At 38.7% G+C, this 19,349-nt stretch overlaps 1 protein-coding gene across 2 annotated transcripts in view; it reads left to right on the top strand.

The window, feature by feature from the left end:
- The window catches only part of MAP7 (microtubule associated protein 7), a 160,639-nt gene extending 141,708 nt beyond the window's left edge, over positions 1–18,931 (top strand). For both annotated transcript variants that reach the window (XM_054987089.1, XM_054987080.1), the window contains exons 9-18: positions 3,048–3,148; positions 3,512–3,783; positions 9,013–9,196; positions 10,857–11,049; positions 12,634–12,729; positions 13,157–13,207; positions 13,304–13,346; positions 13,895–14,030; positions 16,579–16,811; positions 18,114–18,931. In XM_054987089.1, the coding sequence (XP_054843064.1) occupies positions 3,048–3,148; positions 3,512–3,783; positions 9,013–9,196; positions 10,857–11,049; positions 12,634–12,729; positions 13,157–13,207; positions 13,304–13,346; positions 13,895–14,030; positions 16,579–16,811; positions 18,114–18,124 (1,320 nt within the window). In that variant the 3' untranslated portion in view covers positions 18,125–18,931. The remainder of the gene's footprint in view (positions 1–3,047; positions 3,149–3,511; positions 3,784–9,012; positions 9,197–10,856; positions 11,050–12,633; positions 12,730–13,156; positions 13,208–13,303; positions 13,347–13,894; positions 14,031–16,578; positions 16,812–18,113) is intronic.
- Positions 18,932–19,349: the final 418 nt, after the last annotated feature.

Here is a 19,349-nt window from a genome sequence, read left to right as displayed (position 1 = left end):
ATAACTGTTGCTGTAAAATTCTTATTTGGTGATAGATATTTGTGTTCCCTGGGCAATTTTTAAATTCCTTCTCTCTCTTTTTGTTTTATCTCATCCAAAATATTTTTAAATTTCTCTTGTCTCTCCTTCTTTGTTCAGAATTATATTGTATCAAATTACCTCTAATAAAGGTTTTACTTGCATCCCAAACCATTCTCAAATTAGTGCCTTTGTTTAAGTTGCAAAAAATTCTTATAGTTTTTTTCTTACAATTCTCAACAATTGCTTCTTTTTACAACAGTGCTTCATTTACAGTGAAATCCTAAGCAGAGTTACTCTAGTCTACTCCCCATTGGACTTAGACTGGAGTAACTCTGTTTAGAATTTTACTGTTAATCTCCATCTAAAATTACTTGATTTTCTTTTAACAACCAAACTTACAGGATTGTGGTATGAAAAAGTCTTGGTAAAATCTCTGCTTTAAAAACCTTAGTAGCTAAGTATCTAGAAACCCAAATCATATATATTCTTGAAAAAGGTCTATGTCTTTCTGAGAAGTATACCCTCTTGAGCTACCATTTGCCTGTCCCTATATATCAACCAGTCTCAAATTATCCATCAAATCAAAGAAAGCTTTTGACAATTTACTTTGCATAATTTTAATATTCCCCCCCCAAAAATCTAACCATTTGTAGAGAGATCACTCCATTCCAGTCTCTCATCAAACACCTTCATAAGAAAGATCTATTAACTTATCCGTAAGTTGTTTGTAAAAAGGTCCTTTATCCTCATTTGGTGCATAAAGTCCCAAGATCAGTGTCTTAACTCCAGGTATTTAATTTCTACATTTACAAATCTACCATGTCCATCTGTCAATACCAACTCTGGTTTTAATTTGGGGTTAATATATAACGCAACTCAATTTTTTTTTTAGTATCTGCTGAATAATTTCTTCACACCTAAAGCTTTATAGGCCAAATATTTTATATCTTTTTTTTAATATAGGTCTCTTGTAGGCAAATAATATCTTGTTTTAACTTTTTCAAATACTGAATCCCCCCCCCCCGTCTTTTGAGGAGCATTTTCTCCATTTATATTCCATGTTAAATATTTGTAATCCATAATTAAACCTAAGTTTAGAAAACTCAGTACTTGTGTCGTCTTCTTCTTGGGTCTCTGTTTGCATCTCCTCCAACTCTCTTTTAAATCTTTCTAGAAATTCACCTTTTGGACAGAATTCAGTCTGAATCTTTGCTGTTTGAAAGTAAGGGACAAACCTTTCCTATCTATCCCACCAAAATGAATTCCTTTTCTGTTTTACTTTTTCAGTTTTAAAGGTGTATTCTTTTCTTTCATGTAGAATTCTAATAGGTATTTCCTTCAATACAGTTATATCTGTATTACCCATTTTCAATCTTGTATTAAAATGCTGTTGGAAGACTTGATCTCTTATCTTCTTCCTGAGCAAATGCACCAAAGTGTCCTTTGAGACCTTTCTTGTAGCCAATCTAGAATTTGTTCTATAAACTTTATCAGTGTTAAGATTCATATATTTTTCTTTCAAATCCAAAAAAATTGCCAAGGCTTTAATAATCCTTTTTCTAATAACTTCATCATAAGCCTCTGGAATAAATCCAAATCTTAAATAAAATTCTTTCTCTCTCAGCTCCAGTAAGGCCAAGTGATTTAGATCTCTTTCCAACTCTCTGTCTATAGCCTCTGTCTTAGTCTCTAAAGTTTCCACTTTAACATTAATTAGTTTTACCTATCCAGATATTTTCTTTATAGAACTTTCCAACTTTTTAATCTCTTTCATCATCTCCTCTTTCATTTTTACAAGTCTTTCATCTATCTTATCACCCATACGATAAAATAATTTCTGAAGCAACTCAGGTATAACTATTTTTTCAAGGGGTTGGCCAGTCAAACCCTTCTTCCTGGTAGTTGCCATAGTCAATTAAAATCCAGAAGCAAAGATCTCTCTAACACGCAAAAGATAAAAGAAAAAAGCAGTTTCTTTGACTTCAACACATTCACATTCAACAGCTTCAAGTCAAATTACCATGACAATGAAGCATCACAGTTTAAGTCCTTATCTTTGTTATGGCAAGTCCTTCAATTTGGTACACTCTTAAGCAATAAACAGAAAATAATCACACACATATCCCAAAGCACTTTAGTCAAAAGATAAAAATAATAAAAGTAAAATAACTGGCCCCTTATTCTGTTTTAAAACTTTCTTATCCTTGTTAAGCTTTTTGCAACAAGTTCTTAAATCGTTAAGTCTTTGAAGGCCCTTTTTGTCTTTATAGTCTCCAAAAAGAAAGAAAGGCTTATCTCATTTTAAGTAATCTTTATCTTTGCCATAAAGGAAATCTCTCTTTGTTTAGAAGATTATTTCCTGATAATATTAAGAAATGAGGGTGGTAAGTCTTATTGTCCTTAAAGACTTCACTATAGTTGTGAGCCATAGATGTATTTTCAAGCCTCCTGGCATCTCAGACCCCAAGCAAACTGAAAAAAACTCCATTTCTGCAGTTTACCCACTGGGAGTTGCCACCTGGAGGACGAGTGGGTTGTCCCACAATCTCCTTTTTGTCCTGCAAGATTACATCAGCTGGAATTCACCTCCCAGCTGGTGTTCTGGGTCACGGTGCATCTCCACTCAAACAGTCATCAGCATGCCATAATTCCTCACCAGAAGTGCATTTTTTCATATTCCTAAAGGACACTGGACATGGTGGAATTCACTTTCTGTTTATAGAAATCATTCTGTACCAGTACCTGAAAAAATGAATACACATCAAGCTACAAGAGTGGTTGCTAGTATACATCACATATATTAAAGGCCAGAAAGCTAATTATCCAACCTTATATAATGTGATTAAAGTCAAAGATGAACATAATATCCAAAGAATCATTGTCCATGTTCTTGCAAGCTACAAAGGGCCTACAAATGGGTGTTGTCAACTCTCTAAAACTAAATCTATGAGAAGTTAGATACTATGTATGAGAAATTATGTATGTATTATGTATATGGCTGATCTATCCATTTTGCTAAATTTTAGACCAGCAGAAAAGAAAAGGAAAAGAGCCTCTCATTGTCTAATCCAGCTAGCAAAAAAAGAGCTCGTTCACCTTCCACCTTTAGAAGTAAATCGTCTACTTGGTAAGTAAAAGAAACATTAATATCCATAGAGATTTATTATATAGTCCTTAACTTTCCTTTAAACAGAGCTGTTTTACATGATAACAAAGATGTCAGCTGGAGAAGTTAAGTGAACTTCAGATGAATTTAATAAAAAAATTTAGGAAACTGTTGCCTGATAAATACAATTGAATCCTATGCAGAGTTACTTCAGTATTTCTATGGGCTTAGACCAGAGTAACTCTCTTAAAGATTTCACTGTTGTTCATGTAATAGGAGAAAATGTAGAAACTTTGTTGTAGGCTTAAAATACATTCAGTAAAATCTAAATAACAAAAAAGAATATTTAGCATATAGTCACTGCTGTCTTTGTGGTTGAAACAGGCATGCCTCCAGGTCTCTGCCTTTTTTGCCTGGAACACCTAAAAAGATAACTACAACAACTGGATCATCCAGAATCTCCTCAACTCAGCTACGGCCACCTTCTCCTGGCAACATTCGACCTGTCAAAAATGAGAAAAAAATGGAAAATGAGAAAAAAGAGAAAAAACAGGAATCTGGGAAGGCAATTGAAGAAGAGAAGGGAAATGAGGCAATCTCAAATTCTAGAGATGATGCAAATGTAGAAGGATCTAGTAAACCAGAGACCATACACAGTAAGACTTATCATATTATTCTTTGTTTTTGTTCATTCCATATTTCTTGTTCTAGCCTCCATTTCATTGTGCAAATTTTAGATGTAATTTTGATTTATTGAAAGTGCGAGTTGTGATAGGGAATAAAAGTGTTAGGGATAGGAATATTAACAATAATATTAAAAACACTTCACATATTATTTTTGTAATCCTTACAACTTCTGTAGGTACATTGGAGATCTGGATCTGAGATTTTGAAAACAGTACCCTAATCAAAAATTGTATGTCTTTTATTTAACCGAGAGAAGTGCAATGTATGGCCAAGGATCCCAATGGTTTTTTGCCATCTTAGCATGGAGCAGGGGTCACTAGGGGTTTGTGGGGGAAGTAGTTGTGAATTTCCTGCACTGTGCACAGAGTTGAGCTAGATGACCCTGGAGGTCCCTTCAAACTCTATGATTCTATATACAATGCAATCCTAAACAGAGTTATTCCTATCTAAGCCCATTGACTTCAATGGGTTTAGACTGGAGTAACTCTTCTTAGAATTTCACAGATAGTTACCAAATTTGTGTTATGTCTTCACAAGCTGAGAATGATGTTAGTAATTGTTTTCTTTTTTGTCAGTTAATTCTATTTTTAATCCTTGCTCATTATCCAAGGAACTCAGAGCAGTAGATCTGATTCCCCCACACACATACCCCTGTTTTATTCTTGCCCAAGGTCACACAGTGAGCCTCATGGAAGAGTAGGGATTTTAACCCTGAATGTCATATATTCACAGTCCATACTCCAACATGCCACCCACAAGGCTTTGCTGGCGATCACTGTGGAGATAATCATATTAATTGATAAACATATACATTCTGTAAATTTTAACAGGACTTTGTTATTTAACATTTCTGGAAAACAATTAATACTACAGCAACAGTTTTGGATTTTTACTTACCCTACTATATGATGCAATAAAACCTGACAAAATATACACTGAAAAGGGTTTTCCCTTCTGGAATGGCGTGGCAATGTCACAGCAGCTGAGTTTATGAGCTCAGTACTGTGATCTTCCTGATCCCCTGGGACCGAAGGATTTGGGCCTCCAAGACTCCCCCACAGAGAGAGGGGGTAGGCCAGAGCAAGGTGGAGGAGCTCACGGGGATTGGCAACCCCCTGTTGGAGCCCCCACACCGGCTCGAAGGCAAGGCCTGAGGAAGAAGCCTTAATGGCGCATAAGCTACGAACCCTGAGACTTTGAAACAAACGAAAACAAAGCAAGGATTCCTGACAAGATAGATGCAAGGACAACTGAAAGACTGAAAAAGAGTGATTTTACCTGACATCTCTCCAAGTAAGAGTATCGTTTATTGCTTTATGACGGCTAAACAGCTTGATGAGGGGGATTTTATTATCCCCCGGAGAGGCAGCCGCCTCATGGACTAGGAAAGTGACTCAAGAAGTGAAATCAAAAAGAGTCCAGTAGCACCTTTAAGACTAACCAATTTTATTGTAGCATAAGCTTTCGAGAATCAAGTTCTCTTCGTCAGATGCATAGTACAGAAACTGGTCAAATATAGAAGAGGAGGGGAGGAGAGAGAAGATGCAGTTGGGGGGGAGAGGGAGGGTGCAACCAAAACATTCCTTTGCTAGTAAATGTAATCTCCTTTTGGTGTGGGGGTCAGTTGGCTTGGGTGAGGCTTCAAAGGAGAGGTTTCCTGGGATGGATTGCTGGGGAGCAAAAAACTTAATAACTACAAGTAGTAAGAGCAAAGGAGCTTTTTACCAGTTTTAAAAGATTTGTGGCTGAACATTTGTAAGTGAGTGGACAAAGATACTTTTAAAGCTGCAACAAATGTCTAAACTGATGGATTGTGTATTAAGAAAAGCAGACGAAACACTTGGAATAAAAACAGGCACGAGCACCATGTTAGATGCCAAGTTAGAAGAGAATTTTGATGGGACAGACTTACCTAAAAGAAAATCGGAGTGGAATTGTGAAAAATACTCCCAACAAAATGGAGGAGAAAATCAGCTTTCTTCTATGAAAATACTGAAAGCGGAGAAGTGGGAGGAGCGTGCTGAAAAGGAAGCTGTGAGGAAGAGTTTTAGCGTACTGCTTCTGCATGAAGCACAAAGCATACAACATACTCCAATCAAGAAACATATTACAAAGATGAAGAGTGATAAACAGGGACATTATAATGTATTTAATGGCACCTCGCATGAATGGCTAGAAGGCAAAAAGAACCGGCTATGGCTGATCATCGGAAAGAAAGAGTTTCAATACTATTCCAGAGGAAGAAAGAAGAAGAAAGAAAATGAAACTTAAAGTGTGACCCTTGTTCCTTTATCTTCCCCCCTCCCTCTTCTGTTTATATGGCATAGAGCTTTAAACTGAAGTGAAATTAAAAGGGTGGGTTAAATAGGGTTGTTAGGGGCTTTTGCAGATAAGGATGGTATATGGGATATATTGTGATTTTTATATGTCCATGTTCTAAATGCTATTTAAATTGCTTTAACAGAAAACCTAGAGAATCTGTAAAGAAACTAGGCTTAATATGCCTCCTTCTGTTCCATGCGGTTACTAGAGGGAGTGTGGCAAATGGGTCTTTGTAGTCTTCTGTTTTCCTTCTCACCCCTTATTTTCTTCTTTGGATTTGTTTCCTTTAAATAAAAGTATAAGAAAGTTGTTGAGACAAGGTATCTTCTAGGATTAATAGGGGAAACACTAGGGAAGTAGAGGAAACTTTGTACATCTGTTAAATTTCAAAACTTAAACTATTGGTTAAGCTAAGTCTACCTATACACTTTCTCTTGCCTTTTGTAATGAAAATACAAGTATAAAACCTTAGATGGCTTGGGTTTTGATGTATGAAAGATGGAGGGTAGGCTGTTACAAAAATATTTTTTTACACTTTTCTCCTTTAAGAAATTATTTAGTCAATGATATATACAAATAATGGGACTCATAATAGAAGATAAAGATGTGGCTGTTTGTTTTTGGGGGGTTTTAGCTCTGTCTCCGGACTGGCTATGGGCTTAGTACGCTAGGCTTAAGAATTAAAGGATGGAAGTGTGCCTTAAGAATCTGCTCACTTAGAACATAAATAATTGTAAGAAATGAGAAAAGGAATTGAGTAGTTGGGTAAAAGAGCAAGGAATTTAAAAGGTACTTGGAGAGATCTAAACGGACCGTATATTGTATAAATGAGGAAAAGGGGAGGTAGTTGGTTACTCAGTTTCTTTTTTTTAATGGATTGATGTCTGTATTGCAAATTTCTTGAAATTTTGGATGTATAATGACTATCTTGTATACAAACCTGATACTAAAAAGTTTTCTTTTTTCTTTTTTAAAAAAACTAATAAAAATCTATTATAAAAAAGGGGGGCTTTTCCTAAGGCCACCCAATGAGCTGAAGATTAAACACATGCTTATAGCCAGGGAGGCCAACAGGGAGGGCAAATAACTTCAAACCTTGTTTTTGGAAGATATCTACCTGCCTGCTCTTGGAAACAGGGTACAGGTTCATAGATATAGCTAGAACTATAGAAGAACAGTTGCTGGATATGATCAAGAAAGTCATTCAAGATGCCTTTTTCTCAAATAGGAGGGTGGTATTGTAGAGAGGGGGTCTCAGATGTTTCACTAATGAGTTAGGAACCATAGACTTCACCATTATGTTGCCTTACATATCTGTTGCTTTAAATATGTATTCCTATATACTACCTGTGCTTCATGTTGCTTAATGTCAGTCCTAGAATTGATTATGTTCTGTTTTAGCAATTCTCCAACCCCATATTGGATCCTTGCTAATGCTATGTCTGTAAATTTATATTAATTTACCCTATGACATTGTTTATGGAAATGTTCTTTACACTGTATGGAAATGCCTGTCCTTGTCCTTGCTAGAGACGGGCACGAACCCAAATACGAACCAAAAAAACCCACAAACCACCCTGATTCGTGTTTCACAAACCAGTGGTTCGTGGAAGCTTGTTTCCATGAACAGGTCTACTGGTTCATTTGGTTCGTATTAAAGGGGCAGTTTAAATGGCCATTTCCCCAGGATAATGGCCATATAAACTCTTCCCGCCGCTTGCAAGCGGCAGGGCCCTTTAAACGGTCCAAACTCTAGCCCCCAGCTCCAGCCCCACCCACCCCCAGCCCCAGCCTTACCTTGCCCAGCCACCCTGCAGGCCCACGGCATCCTCTCCCTCCTCCCACGAGGGGTGGGAAGGCCGTTTTCGGCCTCTTCCGCCACTGTGTGGGCCTGCAGGGTGGCAGAGGAGCTGGAAAACGGCCTTCCTGCCCCTCAAATGGCCACTGCTGCAGCCATTTGAGGGGTGGGGAGGCCCTTTTCATTCTCTTCCACTGCTCTGTGGGCCTGCACAGTGGCAGAGGAAGCTGAAAATGGCCTTCCTGCCCCTCAAATGGCCACGGCCTCCAAATGAGGGGAGGGAAGGCCATTTTCAGCCTCCTCTGCCGCCCTGCAGGCCCGCGCTTCAATCCAGGTAGGGGTGTACAATTTGGCTGGGACAAAGCCAGAGTAATTATAGGGCAAACTGTGCCCTGGGGCTAGGAGGTGACTTCAGCCTATGAAAAAAAGACCTTAATGGTTCTTTCCTGAGATGGACAAAAGATTTGAGTAACTTTGATTGACCTGCCAAAGTGGGGCAAAAGAGTTAGCTTAGGTGTTCCCAGTGCCTGACAAAGAAACTGTAGTTTTAATTAAGTGTTTCCAGAGCTGGCTGATGTTCCCGGGAAGAGCTTGAACTTATCAGAGCTGATTGATGGCCCAAGACTGAGGGATAGGTTTTTAGCCAGGGTTGTGATCAGTAGGAAGAAAGGAGATTGGAATGTCCAAGGGGAGTAGTCTCAAGCGCCTTTCTTGTCAAGGAGCTGCACATTCCACGGGTTGGAGTCAATGGCACCTAATCACTCGGCATTCCATTCACATGTCATGTGCATTTCAGTCTCCTGGTCAGGAACGGGCAATGTTTTGCCCAGCTGAGTAGCTTGCTTACTGAGGCATGAAGTGCATTAGTTAAGGCTTTATGATTGTTCTTAGTCATAAGTAGGTTTTAAACGGTGAAGAGCTAGGCAGACTGCTCACAACAGTGCACTAGCTATAGCTTCCAAACACTCTTCAAATATAATGTATTTGATGTGTGTTCTTGCCCTCTGGTACACTAATACCTTGGGAGAAAGGCAGGATATAAATATTTAAAATGTTAATGTTTTGTTTATTGTTTCAGGTGCTGTCCCAGTTCTGTCCCCTCCTGCTTCAGCTGCCTCACCATCTCCTCCCTGCAGCAAACCTTTTGCAGGGACAACAGACCCAGAAGAAGCAACTAGAGTGCTTACTGAAAAAAGGCGACTGGCCCGAGAACAACGAGAACGGGAAGAACAAGAAAGAAGAGAGAGGGAAGCAACTGAAAGGTGACCATTCTTCAGTTTTTGCATAGCAAAGATACACTTTTAGTATACCTTTAATATTCCTTTGCATGTGGTACTCCCTAAAGCGGATAAAGGAAACAAAAGTTCTTATCAGAGGCCTCTTTATCTTTTGATCTGCTCAATTTATACATTGTCTAAATAGCCATATATCCACAGCAAGTGATAGAGCTGAACTGTTTAACACCAGCTGAGCAGCCCTCCTGCCACTCTCCAGCTGTTGTGGGATCATTTGCTCTTGAGCCCAGAGAAGTAGCAGCATTTGCATTTTGAATTTTTTGGATCTGTTGGCTGGAATCCAAAAAGCTAATTTAGGCATGGCCTAGGGATTGGGTATGTGCAATGCAGTTTTCTCATATATTCTTTTCTTGAACTTGAGCCAAATCACACACTGCTTGTGAAAACCTCCTCAGTTTCAAAAGCAATTTTCTATGTAGTGTAGAAGTAGCTGTTTGAGAAACACAAGCACAAAAGCTCCTTGGAGCCAGTGGAACTGGCTTGCACTGTCTTTGGATGCCAGCCATTAACTGCAGCGGTTAAATAGGCTTTTATCCCAGTGTTCCCACTTAACTGAATCCTTTTGTCATTTAACTTAAGCAAGTTTAGTCAATTTTTTTACCAAATATTTCCCTAGAATGGTTTTTGGATCAGACTGTAAGACACTAGCATAGGTAACGAATAATTCCTCATGGGCTGCTTTTTTCCAGGAGTGAAGCTGCGTGCCTTCTTTCATTCCCTTAAGATGTTATCAGCTTCTTGAAGCAAATGGTGTTCTATGTGATGTGATAGTATTATGTCCAGTGGCAGAAATGCAGCATAGATACTTGACCACCAGTTTTTGCAGCTCAGCTGAAAATTGATTCCCTTGAAGACGTGGTCCGCCCATTATTAGTGTGCTTCAGACCTACCTTTCCTGATAAGTCCACTTCAGGCCATAATTTCTCTAAGTCAGTCATTTTCTTACTGGTATTTTTTCCTGCTTGCATCATGTTTATGGGCAGTCTCTCTCCCTCTCTCTCTTTTTTTTTAGTAAGGATGAGAAATATTGATTTGAGACCTGGCATAAGCATAGTAAAATCTGTTCATTTTAGGTTTATTTTTTAAAACTGACTTGGAAGTACAGAAGCAGGTTCAAATGCTTGGAAAGACAGCCCTCATAAGAGCATGTGCAGGGAGTCTGCTTGGCTCAAAGGGCCCACATCAATATATCCCTGCACTTTTCTTTCTCTGCATTGTGAGGAGTGTCTATTGGATCTACCTTGGGTTGTTTGTTTGAGGAGAGAGCAAGTGTGTCACTCCAAAGAGAGATGGTAAACTCACCAGTATATCCAAGTATTACCTTCTTTCTCTTTCCAAGAGCTGAGTTATGGTGGGAAAGCCTCTCACCCTTTTTATGATCTGCTGTGGTCATCCTAGAGTGAGTTGGGCGTGCATATGATACAGCTGCCTGTCTTTGCTGAAGCAAAACTGGTCTGGGTTTGTGACAGAAGAACAGACATCTCTCTCTTTGAACTTTAAACCTCTTTCTTTGAATTTTAAAATAATTACTTTTTTTTTAAATGCTTCTAGAAACAATCCTACATCCCTATATTATCCCTAGCCTCCTCCCCCCATAGATGTTTCTGACTGTTTTGAATGCTCATAGGCAAAAGAAGGAAGAGTTGGCTCAGAGGATAGCTGAAGAAAGAGCTCGCCGAGAGGAAGAAGCTCATAAGCAGGAGGCAGAACAGAAGCAAAGAGCGGCTGAACTGGCATGGGAGAAAGAAGCAGAACTGCGCTGTCTGGCTGAAGAAAAAGAACAGAAAGAGAGGGAGGAAATGGAACAGCTTCAAAAGCAGGTCTGCTCTGGTTTTCCAGCACATATAGTTAAAAGATGAGTGTGTAGTTTATTGAACATATGGAAACACCAGATCAGAAGTGAAGGCAAGAAGGTGTTTACTGATTTAGACACAGTTTATATTACCTCCAAACTCAGCACAGAGAGACAGACTTGTCCAAAATTGCCCAGTGAGCTTATCTCACTGAGACTTAAGGCGGATTACATGGTGTGAGTCAGTATAATCCATGTCATGACATTTCAGTGTACATGGATATGCATGCAATTTGCAAGATTTAAAGAGAAAGAAAGAATGAAAAGAAAGACTTAAAGATTTAGCAGTGTTGAAACAGAGCATAGACAATTCCATGACTGATATATTAAACAACATAGGACCTACCCTGTAAGATCATACTTATAGCAATAGTAGCGAAGTCTATGATCCCTTATTGTTTACAGAAATAGTAGTGAAGTCTTTGGTCTCTCCTTATCCCTTTAACTATGTTGGAATGTGAGTTTAAGTATTCCAGATCTTAGTGTGACACTTTATCCATGACACCGCACTGGTTCTCATAGTGCTCCTTATAATGTCCTTTAATTGCTTTAGGTTCTGAAATGATGCTTTGCCAAGGCATAGTCCATGATTTGCCAGGAGCTACAGTCAATTATATCTGTTCTCACTTGCCAATTGAAATGAGTACTTGCCTTCCAGTTGCAAAGTGCAACCTGGCATTTTACCTTTTTCAGCCATTCCCATAGGGTGATTTCAAGGACTAGCAGGAAGAGAGAAGCAAACAGCATATGAGGCTGTTTCTGCATGTTGTCCCCCAGAAGTGGTTGCCCAGCAAAAGAAACCAAAGACAAGCCAGTGAAATATGATCAGTGTAAAGTTGTACAGGAAAATGTTCAATAATATTATTTCTCATATTTACCCCTAAGTAGTTAGGAATACGGTTTTACAAGCTATCCTTACTTCAACTAGAGAAAAAAGTGTGAAGCACTTAGGTGTTAGATGTACACATCAAGAATAACAGAAGACTAATGGCCACCATAAGAAAGGCTAGTGTTCTCCAAAGAATACCAGTATTCTAATCTTATGCAGAAGGAAGCAGAGGAATTCATAAGTGAATTTGGAATCTTAGTTGTGAAAAATATTTGTTAGGATAATTGAAGGATCACCTCCTCCAATACAGTTCAGCCCACCAGTTAAGATGTTCTTCACAAACCATAATCTTGGTGCGTTCAAATTTGATACAGGTAGAAACCAGGGACAGGGCTTTTTCAGCAGTGGCACCCTGCCTGTGGAAAATCCTTCCCTTTGAAGCCTGTTTTTGCTACTGTTTTAGATGCCAGACCAAAATGTTTCTTTTTACCCAGACTTTTTAATAAAGGAGTGTGATCTGTCAGCATTTTTATAGCCTGTTTTTAGCCTGAGAATTTAAGCCGCTCAGTGATTTTTCTTGATTTTATGCTCTGGCTGGATTCTTAATGCTGGGTTTTGTTAACTTTTATGCTTTATTTTTATAAACCACTTTGGGCAGGTTTCCTGAAGATGTAACATAAAAAAAAGTCAATCTATTTTTCATTTGTTGTGTCATCCCTTTAGAAAGAAGAAGAAGCTCGATTACGAGAAGAACGGATCCGGTTAGAGCGTGAAAAACATTTCCAAAGAGAAGAACAAGAGCGTTTAGAAAGGAAGAAGGTAACAGCAAATGTAGTACATGATTCACTGACTAGGGCCTTGGATGCAAACAGTCCATTTCCATAGCTGACAGGGGCAGCCTTATGCTGCTCAAACTATTGTGAATTCAGAGGTGCTACAGCTCTGAAGATGCCAGCCACAGCTGCTGGCGAAACGTCAGGAACTACAGTGCTAAGACTACAATGCTAAGATCCACAACAACCAACTATTGTGAATAATTCCGTTAAATTTTAACTTTTCTAAAACCTGAGCTTATTCAAGTCAGTGTAAGCTTATGTGAATTGGAACAGTTTTGTTACAGCCACACAAAGATCACTTCCCTTCTTTCTGTGATCCTTTTCATCTATTACAAAACTATATTATAATTTGTATTGCAATTCTTATGACTGACTGCAGTCAGGGGCTTTCCCTTTCATTTTCTTTATAGCGGCTTGAAGAGATTATGAAAAGAACTAGACGTACCGAAGCTGCAGAGAAGGTATGTTTTCAATTTCTTTCTCTCCCATAGAAATGATTGGATATGATTTTCCCCTCAGAGCAGCATTCTAATGTTAGCTTTTATTTTATTCTACAGAAGTCAAATGAACAGCAGAATGGGGAGATACCAAAAGATGCAGGTATTGCTTTTGGTTTCTGTTTGGTTTACAGTGCAACTCTTAATTGGCATATTATTTGACTAAAGCTTTAGATGATTAATAGGGTGGGGACAGATTTAAACCAATATGGGCAAACTCTACAGCTCTACCATCTGTAGGTACAGTATGAGGATCAATTATTCCAAATCTGATTAAGATACTAGCAGCCTACTTCCATTTGTGACTCTAAAAAGGATCTTGAAATGAGGTCTGAGCAAGATGTGCAGAAGCAAAAATTTATGGTAGATTGTCTGTAAATCGACAAATTTAGTAGCTGAAAATTCGATTGCTGTTTCTTGAGGGAAGCCAACTAGAGCTTACAAGATCTTGGCCCTGGATCCTGGCTTCACATTTGAATACCATGTCACTAAGGAGGAGAGCACATCTAAACATGTGCAGTATGCTAATCGTTCTCATTGGCAGCTTACATACATACATACATAAATATGTGCACACTGCTAGATTGAAGTAAATCTATTCTTTCTAGGGTAAGTTTATGTGGGAACCTTTTTCTTTTTTTCCCCTACCAGTGACCAGTCCTACATGTCCCTTAAGCCCTGTGATGGACTCTCAGGTTCAGTGTGTGCCAGAATCTCCACGCAATGGGGAAATGGTAACCCACACACACGTGCTCATTTCACATCAGCCCTCAGTAAATGTAGACAGGTGAGTAAGAGAATGCTGTTTGGGAGTGGATATTTATTGAGAAATGCTAGATAGTTTCTTTTTTAATGAAAGTATTTTAAATCAAATAATTTCCCCATTTTTGTGGTTCTTTCAGCATCTTTTTATCACCTATTCCACACCTGCCCTTCAAATGCTCTAGTACTGTCTACTGTGGGTTAAGTTTGCTGTATTAAGGATTGTAGCACTCTGTAAGCTAAAGCATGGTTGAAAGCACAGTTTGCTGCTTGATAGCTAATGGTACACTCTTTAAAATTTAATGGGAAATTAAAAAGTCCTTTTCTTATTTTATATATATACAATGGTTGTCAAGAAAAATAAAAGCTACCATAGATAATACATTGCCAATGTCTGCTTGCCAGTTATAGAAAAGCGTGCTGTTATCTGTTGTGAGCATCATCCCTCTTCAGAGTGTTAAAAAGCTTTTTTTTTAAAAAAAAAAAAAACAGAATCTGAGAACAAAAAAAATTACATTTTGTGCATCAGGCCATCTCTTACTCCTGAAGGTGCTTTTTGCATTGGGAGGCTGGCATTTGCACTGATTTCAAGAAAGGTATACTTTTCTCACACAAAATGTTAACATACTGCATCTTTAAACACCCATGTAATGTCTGAAGAATTCCAAGCTCCGTCAGGAGGCACACGTATAGCACAATCCTAAGCAGGTCTACTCAGAATCCTACTGAAGTCTACGCAGTGGGGCTTACTCCCAGGAAAGTGTTCTTAGGATTGCACTGAGAGCATAGTAGTTAGATTGCTGGGCTATGACCAGAGAGACCTGGGTTCAAATTCCTGCTCTTTTGCTTTTTTAACCTCGCAGTTTGATTACTGCAATGCACTATATGTTGGGCTGTTACTGAAGAATACCCAGAAACTGATACCTGCCAGAGCCCAGGGTTTTTTTCTGTCATAGCTCCCATGCCATAGAACAGGCTTCCTGAGAAGGTGAGGGGGGCACCATCTTTAGAGGTTTCATAGATGCCACCCTGCCTTTTTATTCACTAGGCCTTTTAATGGGATGTAGGCTGCAGGTGTTTGGGGGAGGCATGGATTACTTTAAAGTTTAATTAATTTAGAACTGTAAGTTTCCTCAAACGACAAGGAAAGGTACGTATATTATAATAAAGAAAGAAAACGCTCACTAGTTAAATTTGATCCCATCAATCTGTCTCTCTCTTAATCTAACTTACTCTACAGGATTGCAGTGAATATAAAATGGAGAAAGGAGAACCATGTACACTGCCCTTGTAGGTTCCTAAGAACATGAATACGGGAGGTTTAGCTCTGGCAACCACAATGTATTTATTTTCATTTTTTAAACATTTTAAAATGTTTACACAGCCTATATAGGTCAATGGGACTCTTGGTAGCTTCTAAGAAGTAATAAACTCAGAAGTAAAAACGATAGAAATCAATATAAACCGACAGGATAAAAATAAACAGTTTATTTTAAAAGCTTCTTCAAATTGCTGTATCTAGCATGTGTGTGCTGCCAGCTCAGCAAAAAAATACAATGTCTTTTTCTTTCTGCTGATGTTGTTTGCAGGTCGTACTCACTTGAGTTAGCAGAAGTGGTTTGGGAGTATAACGCTCCCTGAACTCTTCTTGTTAGACTGCTGTGCTCTATGTGCATTCCAATGCAATCCCTCCTTCCGAAGTGGGGATTTCCCCCTCTTCCCCTCCCCTCAGTCCTTTCTGTTGCAGAGAAAAGTGCAGTGGGAGGAATTCTTCTCTTCCTAATACTTATGCGTTCAAGCTGGAGAGCTTGGGGAACATGTGCTTCCCCTTCTGTTTCACCCTGGCAGAGCTGCAAAATACTGAAGACTGCAGACTCCTTCCCTTGGTAGCCCTCTTCATTAGAAGCGGGGGCAGTGCAGCCTTTCCCACATACATTCAAGAGCTTGAGCCTAACCAAAACAAACTGTTTTTAAACAGTGTGCTGGGCCAGGAAGTTGCTTCTTGGCAAACCCCCCCCCCCCCATATACTAAGTCCCTTGAAATAGAATATTGCCAGCCTATCAAGGAAAAACTACTGCCAGCTGAGGTTTGATTATGTTTCAGATTAATTAGCAAGTACCACCTGCTGTCAGTATTTATCAGTGTGTGTAGCTATTATCAGTCTCTTCAGATTGAACACCAGATGATGTCAATTAGGGACTATGTTTTCCAGTTATGTAGTCAGGGAGAGAAGACTGCTTGATAGAAAAAACAGAGGAAATTGCTAGCAACCTTTTAAAAAAGGATGCCTGATAAAATGAAATCTTCCATTCTTTGGTTGTTAATACAGTGACCATCAAGAGTTGCAGATTGTCTTATGTGTTGAAAGCACTAAATGTTTGCTTCTGATAGCTATTTGACACTGCAAATGATACTTGTATTATAATTAATGTTGTTTTATTAATGTACTCAATACCTTGTATGCCTTAATAGTGTATAATGTAATGAATAATATCATATATCCAAGAATATTTATACAATTTTGCAAATACATTAATAAGATGTGTTAATTGATCATATTCCTGTCTCTCAGTAATCTCAACCCAGGAAAACATGCAAATGAAAATGGAGTGTCTATGCAGAATGAAAACTTCGAAGAGATCATCAGTTTACCTATGGGAACAAAACCATCAAGATTAGATGCCATGAACAATGATGAGAAAGATGGCTCTGAAATTCCATTGACTCCAATTTTGGCCTTTGAAGACAAGGGGACACTTGGGCCATTGCCTCAGGTAGATAATGTTCAAACGCATCAGACAGCAGGTAAGTTTGTTTTAAATGTGCAAAGCCCATTTTAATTTCTAGTTAATAAAATCCAACTAATGTCTGGCTTCAGTGTATTATGTACAGATTCAGGACATGGAATGAAGCACTGCATATGTGTCATAGCCTTTTATATTGGCCTGCAGCTTAGGAGTTGAGAAAGAGCTGAGGATCTGATGGCCAGTTTCATTAGATTTCCTAGTAATGGCATGATGGTATTTGGAGCTGAAATGAATTATTCACTAAAAAAATCATTTCAAGTATTTATTTCCTTAACTTTCCAGAAGGTATGTTTCTTAAGGAACTAAGACTATAGCCTTGTACAACTGTTCAATGGAACATATATACTAAATGTGCCACAAAGAGAAGCAGGATTGTGCTTGCTGGTCCTGATTTCTACATGTCCAGCAGAAGGTCTGCTCCAGACCCATACCTATGATTGCAAATGCTAGTTTTGTTTTTTTCTTGGTAACATTCCCAATCTTGGGGAAAGCCTGTTGTACACTTTTGTGCAGTCTTGCTTTTGCAGTTCTGTTCCTCTTTGTGTGTGTTTAATATAGGTGTAACCGAACATCTGCACAGTGCTTCATTAGGGAAGGATAATTAGATGCAAAGGTCAGGAATTTCAACAGATGCTGGCAGTTTTTTCTCATCCTTGCATGCAGAGGTTCTGTAGGCCTAGGCAAAAGTCCAGGGTAGTGCTGCAGACTCACTTCGCCTGCTTGCAGGGGCCACCCTGGCACCAAACAAGGAGTGTTTGAGTCCACGTGCAAGGTGGGTGTGAGCCACTGCCATGAGTGGACTGCCCAAGCCCCAAATGAACTCTTTGCTGCCAGTGTGGTGAGGTTGCAGCGCACTCACCGGCTTGGCCAAGTGAGTAGGCAACCAGGTGGGGCAATCATTGGCCTGCTAGCATGGCAGGCAGGCAGGGTGCTCACCTTCATTATGACAAGTGGATGCTTACTGATGCAGTAAGTTGCTCACTGCTGATGCTGTGGACAGAGTGCTTGTGTAACCCTGTGACAAACTGCTTGCCTTTTCCTCCTTGCATTGGCGGGGATGAGACCATGCATAGGCTGAGGAGCAGAGCCCTTGAAATGTAAAATGAACCTTTCAATATTTCTTTTTCATACAATGTTTCAGTATTATTAGATCATGTCTTCATTTACATATGATTGCCATTGATAATTGACACTTTCGGCCACTGCTTCTTTTATATAATAAAAGTGTTCATTATTGCACCTTATACAGTGAAGATAAATGTTATCTGCTAATCTATTCTTTATTGGGTTTTCCTTGTAGAAGTTATCTGATTTCTGCTTTTGAATTACCAAAGGCGAAGTAAGCATCTCTGCAGCCAATGGAGTTCCTTCCATGCTATGAAGGAGTGTTGTATTTTTTTTTGCACTCTCGAGTTTTCTAAAGACTTCTTGGACAAAAAAAAAATAGTAAAACCAGCAGTAGCAGAAGAATTCATTGGGAATAGTCCTGGATTATCTTTCTATCACATAGATTTTACCAATAGAAAAATCATATTCTATGTGCATAAATTGCTTTTTTCCAGCACGCTCCTTGGTTAGCAAAATGGATATTTTCTGTTTTCTTGAAGCCAAACTGGATTCTAACAATGATGGGCTGATCCGGGCTAATCGACCTGTTGTTGTCTTTCTGTTTTGTTTTTCTGTTTTGAGGATAGGCGTTTTGGTTTTAAAAGGAACAATGTAAAATCAGCAAGGAATCTTTCACATTTTACTGATTGAATACTTGAAAAGTAAACATCTCAATGCTCTACAAGTAGGGCTGCTGGGGTGTTTTTATTTAAACCAGCTGGTTTAAATATTATTGCAGAGAACTCTTAATTATGGGGGCAAAATATAGGCTTCTGTATCAGGTTCTTGTAAATGTAACTCCTTCATGGACATTCTATATATTTAGGCTTCACTACTGTTGTCTTGCTTTTTCTTTTAAAATAAAATAACAAAAACAGGTTTTAAAATGTGAAAAACTGAAAGCATTATTTTTTCATGGATGAGATGAAAGCCTGTTGTTATCCTAGATAATGTATTTATTAATTTTGTTCAGTAAAAATAAATCATAGAAAAATGTGGCAAAAAACTACATTGCTGGACTTGTTTTTTGTTGAAGTTTATTTCTACTTTGCTTAAAATCAGTGTCTTTTGGATTGGCATGAGCATTGAGCACATGAGCACAAGAGCAGAAGGACATCCTTGAAGTGATAGCATGTTTATTGCACACACAAGGGCTGGGGGGGGGGGGGGAGGTCAGTTAGTTTAATGCTACAGGATGCAACTCATCTCAAAAGAAAACTGTACAGTGTTAGAAATTAATGAGAAGCTTGTAAAGGGAGTTAAACAGCCAGTTCTACTGTTCTTAAAACTCATATTTTAAATGACCAAAATACGTGTCTGTCTCTATTAAACTTCATATGAAATATTTGTAGTTTTCAAATGTCTGGTTGTGTTGATGCACAACCTGTTGTTGTGACTTTCAACAAATCAATTTTCTCGTGTATGTATT

The sequence above is a fragment of the Eublepharis macularius genome, chromosome 1 (genome assembly GCF_028583425.1).
Source record: "Eublepharis macularius isolate TG4126 chromosome 1, MPM_Emac_v1.0, whole genome shotgun sequence".
Classification (NCBI taxonomy): domain Eukaryota; kingdom Metazoa; phylum Chordata; class Lepidosauria; order Squamata; family Eublepharidae; genus Eublepharis; species Eublepharis macularius.
The sequence above is the reverse complement of the archived record's forward strand: the minus strand, read 5'-3'. Positions and strand labels throughout refer to the sequence as shown.